At 47.5% G+C, this 5,487-nt stretch overlaps 1 protein-coding gene across 2 annotated transcripts in view; it reads right to left on the minus strand.

Annotated features, from left to right (window-relative positions):
• The window catches only part of SPP2 (secreted phosphoprotein 2), a 23,096-nt gene extending 19,287 nt beyond the window's left edge, over positions 1 to 3,809 (minus strand). The window contains exons 1-2 of one of the 2 annotated variants that reach the window (XM_012813512.2): positions 3,627 to 3,809; positions 3,410 to 3,534 (exon numbers count right to left, since the gene is read on the minus strand). In XM_012813512.2, the coding sequence (XP_012668966.1) occupies positions 3,410 to 3,534; positions 3,627 to 3,693 (192 nt within the window). In that variant the 5' untranslated portion in view covers positions 3,694 to 3,809. The remainder of the gene's footprint in view (positions 1 to 3,409; positions 3,535 to 3,626) is intronic. The other variant, XM_012813513.2, reaches the window with a different exon arrangement.
• Positions 3,810 to 5,487: the final 1,678 nt, after the last annotated feature.

A 5,487-nucleotide genomic window follows, 5' to 3' on the forward strand; every position in this document is an offset into this window, starting at 1 on the left:
TACCAAGCCATATTTTCTAACTTTTTGTAATGATCTTATTTTGTTTTTAATTTCCAATAAGCAATAAAACACCCATAAGGATTCTGCTTGACAATTGTAGTGATCAATTTTATGTGTCAACTTGGCTAAGTCAAGGTGCCCAGACATTCTTCAGGATGTTTCTGTGAAGGGATGGCCTTACATTCATGACTCAGATGCATCCTGCTCACGCCCACTTCCCCGACTCACTTGACTCTAGCCAGAAGCTCTCTCAAGCACTCTTGTCCTTCAGGGCTCTCTCACTGGCTCTGAGCAGTACACCCCAGTTCCTCCTTGAAAGTCTTGTGATGGCTGGATGTCCGGTCACTTGAGTAAGCCTTAGCTCAAATCTGAAGCCTCAGTGGGGACCTCTGCCCTGTCTGAACTGCCACCCCTGGCCAGTCTTATTTTCCCCACAGCCATATTTTCTCCACTGCCTGGAGAGAAGATGAATATTTATTTAATTGCATCCTCTCCCCTACTTCCCCTTATCCAGTAGAGTCCGAGTTCTGTATGTGAAGGCACAGCCTCGTCCATCCTCTCCTGCTCCTGGTCCCCAGCACAGGGCCTGTGCCCACCTTTCCTCCCCCTGCTCTGAGGGAGCCTAATGTAGAGGGTGAAGCACATCAGAGCGGAAGTCATGGGACCTGACTCTTTCCCATCCTTTCTCAAACTTGGAGCCAAGAGGCAAGCAATTGGAATCAATGACAAGAGTGTTCCATCCATGTCTGCTGACGGCACCCAGTGGCTCGGAGCTCGGAGGGCACTTTAGAGTGACTGGAAGAGCATTTCAGAACGTGAGCCCCGCCCTCAGCGGCTGGGATTCGGTTTGTCGACTGAGGCCCCTGAATAGCAGGAGTGTCTAAAGCCCCCAGTGATGCTGAGTCAGGGACACAGTGGAAGGCCTCAGCCCTTCTCCCTAAACCCACTGACCTCTCCCTCAGAATGCCTGCACGTGTGCACACACGACTAAACCACCTGCTCCCTTGGCACATATTCCTAGAAGGCAAACTATGTGATTAGAAATATTTATTAATTGTAATGTGTAACATGCATGTAAATATGCTAAACACACACTTCCAAATTGCTTTTCTTTTCTTTTTTTTGAGACAGAGCCTCAAGCTGTCCCCCTGGGTAGAGTGCTGTGGCATCACAGCTTACAGCAACCTCCAACTCCTGGGCTCAAGCGAGTCTCCTGTCTCTGCCTCCCAAGTAGCTGGGACCACAGGCGCCCACCACAATGCCTGGCTATTTTTTGGTTACAGCCATCATTGTTGTTTGGCGGCCGGGGCTGGATTCAAACCCTCCACCTTAGGTGTATGTGGCTGGCACCTTAGCCACTTGAGCCACAGGCGCCCAGCCCCAAATTGCTTTTCAAAGATGGTTTTAACCAATTACAAACTCCCAATAGTATTTGAGATTTCTTTTCACCTATTATCCTTTTCACCTTGTTATTTTGACTCTGATTCTCTTTCTGTTAGAGAGGCTGAATGTTTCCAGATGCTTCTCACTCTTCTGTGTTTCCTCTTTTGTGACTTGTTTGTACCCTCAGTGCTAGCGATCTGCTCACTTAGCAGATCCCCCCTTCTGTTGGATAGAGGAAAACTGATCTATCTAGAGCCATTTGTAAGGTGTCTGAAGAAGATTTGGTTAACACACACTGCATAAAGCACAATGTGAAATACTCCCACGAGGAAAGAAATGCCCCCAGGAGAAATCAAAGAAGGAAAGTCTCCCCCACACCCCCAATGGGAGAAGAGAGAGAATTTTCACGGATGGGTAGAATGAATGTAGATTGACTGATAAATTTGAATAATCAGGAAAGATTGAGAGAGGCAAGACACCCAGACTTCCTGGGAGAGGGGCAGCACTGGGGGGACAGGGACATCCCTCACTGTGCCCATGAAGGATCCCATCTGCCACATGGGTTTTGAGAAGCAGGTGCATCTGTGCTCAGGTCTGTGTGCCCGTGCTGAGACAGTGCACGCACTGGTGTGCTCCGAGTGGCTATGTCTCACAGCAGTCCATCCACCCAACAGATCAGATCTGCAGCCTCAGCAGTCAGTTCTCTCAGAGTCTGTCTACATTCTCTTATTCATTTATTTAACTACTAACTTTCTTCTGTGGTGACCAAGAGCTACATTACAAGTAAATTTAAACCATTCATCTGCGAGCTTGGCAAGAAGACATCGATCCCCCAAGGTCACAGGTGGATTTCATTAAACGCCAGCGGAACTGGCACTGGGAAGCCACAGGAGCAGTGCACAGGGAAGGTGGCTTTTTATTACAGGCCAGTTCTGCCCCAGCTGCAGCTCAGCCTCTGTCCCCTGTCCCCACACCACAGCACCCAGATCCTGGTGACCCCACTCTGGTTGTGACACCTGGGTTCTCAGATGGGCACCTAACTAAAGATTAGCCCATAGTCTTCGTGACCTATACCCTAACGTGGGAAAATATTATTAATTCTCTTGGAATTTGGGAAAGAGAAACTGAGGCAGTTTCTGAAGAAGATCAAGATGAACATATTGTATTTGGAGGGTAGGGCTGGGAAACCAGGAACCACGTGCTGCGGCAGAGGGAACAGCTACCAGGTGTGAGCTGCAGGGCCACCCGGGAGGCAGCACAGCCGGGTCCCCTCTGCACAGGGTTGCTGCCACCCAGCCACCCCGACTCCGGGCTGTGTCTCTGTTCTTCCTCCCACGCCACCTTGACGGCACAGATTCCATCCCCGAGACTGCTAACTTTCTAGCGCCTCCTCTCCCTCCCACCCTTCCCTGAATGTGCTTGAGGGTCTTTCTGTTCCTACTTCCTAACCCTAACCCTATTAGGACAACCACCAGGCCTTGGAGTTCCCTGGGGAACTGAAAAGGGCGGCCACCTGCCACACCCCCTTGTCACATCAGACGCAGTCCTTGGGAGCCCAAGAAAATTCCTCTTTCCTCAGTTCCCAAGGCTGAAAGGAAACCAGATACCTGGGATTACCAAACTGGCAAAAGGAGGTGGGTTTCTCTGGCGCTAAAGCCGGAATTTATTTCCAAGAAGTATTAAAAGAACTGCTGAGATTGAAAGGAGGCTTATTCCTCCTAATGAGACGTTCTTAACAATCACCGCGGGAGCGGCCGTGAGGACCTGGGGTGCAGAAACAGAACGCAGGGACTGGGAGAGACGGTGAGAGGAGGAAGGCAGCCAGGAGTCAGCCACAGGCAGCTTTGAGAGCTGCACGGCAAGACTGGAGTTAAATCCCATTTGCCAAAAAAAGACACAGTATGAAAGAGATAATTAGCCATGATCTTTTTTAAACTAAAAAAAAATTTTAAAGAGTAAAACTGACAAGAGAAAAGACAGAAAGCCGCCTGCGGGTTGAGGAGAGAAGACTTCATCCAGCACTCACTCTCTTTAACGAGCTTCTGAACGGCCGAAACAGATACGGACTCAGCGACTGGGAATTCACCTTGGCCACAGAGGCCCTGAGGGCCTCCCTCAGGGTGGAGGGGTCGTAGTCATACACCGGGAAGCCTGAACACAAGCACAGGGCAGGGTGAGAGAAGGCACGTGGGCCAGGACGCTCGGCGTGGGTCAGGGCGTGGGCCTCCCGTCCGGTACCTTACCTGAGCACCACCAGTCATGCATTCCAAGGGCAAACACAATCAACATCTTCATGGCCATCTTCTCCATCCTGGGAGGGATGATTTTAATTGGGAGCCTGAGAGATTGTCTTTCCGTGAGTTTGGGACGCCTCTTCTTCCTGAGAAAAGCTGCCTTTATCAAGTGTGACCTGGCCTCTCTCTGATCGGGGCGGTCTGTAACTTAAACAGAAACGATTGATCCCAGGGTCAATGTTTACCGCCAACTTTTTCTATGGAAAAGTTCCAGCCTGAGGCCACTTTTGAAGTTTAGATCTCACCAGGGGACTTTAGCCCACTGCGAAAGACATCAAGAGACTCAGAACTCCACGTGGGCTGTCCATTTCTCTCTGTCTTAATTTCATTCTCCTGGAGGTAGCGGATGTAATCTTATGTTCAACAAAATGGTTGATTTTAAGTTGCTGCCTATTTGGTTCCCATTCGTGGTCCTAAAGATCTCGCAGTTGACTGCGTAGGAAAATAGTGTGGGTATTTCAAGATTTTTCTTTTTAGAAATTATAACTTTAAAGAAAAGAATTTTATTCAAGGGTCTTAAGTATTCTAAGCAAGTGCATGTGCAGTGAAAGTCTAGCACACATCCTCCTGTTAGCCAAACTTCTCTGCTATAGGACACTTCCACATGTCACCTGGACAACAGGGCATTCACATAATTCATGATTGTCATGCACTATAAGATCCTAAGGTAGTTAGTGAATCATTAAAAAGGTCAGATACTCTGCAGGAAATGCAGTTAGTGTGATATGCAGGCCACTGCATTCTTGTAAGAATGATTTCATGCATAAGAAGCCACACTAGGTTACGGCTCCAAGACACCTGACCTTGGCTCTACCATTTACCAGATGTGTGCCCTCCAGCATGGGACTCAACACCCCAGAGCCTTGATTTCCTCATCTATAAAATGGGCACAAATGGCTATTAGTCATGGTCATCTAGACAAAGAGCCAAAAAGATGAAAAGAGAGAGACTGACTTTAAGAAATTGGTTCGTGGCATGTGAAAACCCCACACTGTACCCCAGAAATGCATTAATATACATAGTTACCATTCAATAAAAAAAAAAAAAGAAATTGGTTCATGAAGTTGTAGAGATCGGCAACTCTAAGATCTGCAGAGTGCAGTGGCGGGTTGGGCACTCAGGAAAAAATTGCATTCTTGACGCAAAACCATCTACAGGCAGAATTCTTCCTGTGTGGGAAATGGTGGTGGGGTCAATCTTTTTCTATTACGGCCTTCAGCTGATTGGAGGAGCCCAACTCACATAAGGGAGGAGTGTCTGTTTCACCCAAAATCTGTTCATTTAAATGTTAACTTCACTTTAAAAATACCTTCACAGAAACATTTAGAATAGTTTTTGATGGTCCAGCCAAATCGACACATCAAATTAGCTATCATGTAAGGATTAAAGAAGCCCTCTGGTGAGTACTTGAAAATTAACTGCTCAATAAACAGTAACTACTAGCAAGAATGCAATGCAATAAATATTTTTATCACCTGCTATGCATAAGGCCACAGGTCCAGAGAATATCTTCTGTGAACTAATAATCTAGTTTACCTTTTGTAAACAAGGCAAATGAAAATGTTCTCGAAGGAAGCATAAATCCCTGTAAGCATTCGGAGAGGGAATGAAGAAGGCCTTCCTAGAGATTGTGGGGACATTGGTGGTTTGCTTTCCCCTCTTAAGCCCAGTGCCTAGGAGGTCATGTGTCTCTTTGAACTTGGTCTCAAGGAATGTAAACTCATCCACTGAGAGACAAAGTGCCTGAGCCCAGGAAGAAAGAGCAGAAACCCTGGGAAGAGGACAACAGCTGTTTGCCAAGGGACATGAT

This window comes from Otolemur garnettii, unplaced genomic scaffold (assembly GCF_000181295.1).
Source record: "Otolemur garnettii isolate 467f Iridium unplaced genomic scaffold, OtoGar3 scaffold00273, whole genome shotgun sequence".
Lineage (NCBI taxonomy): Eukaryota > Metazoa > Chordata > Mammalia > Primates > Galagidae > Otolemur > Otolemur garnettii.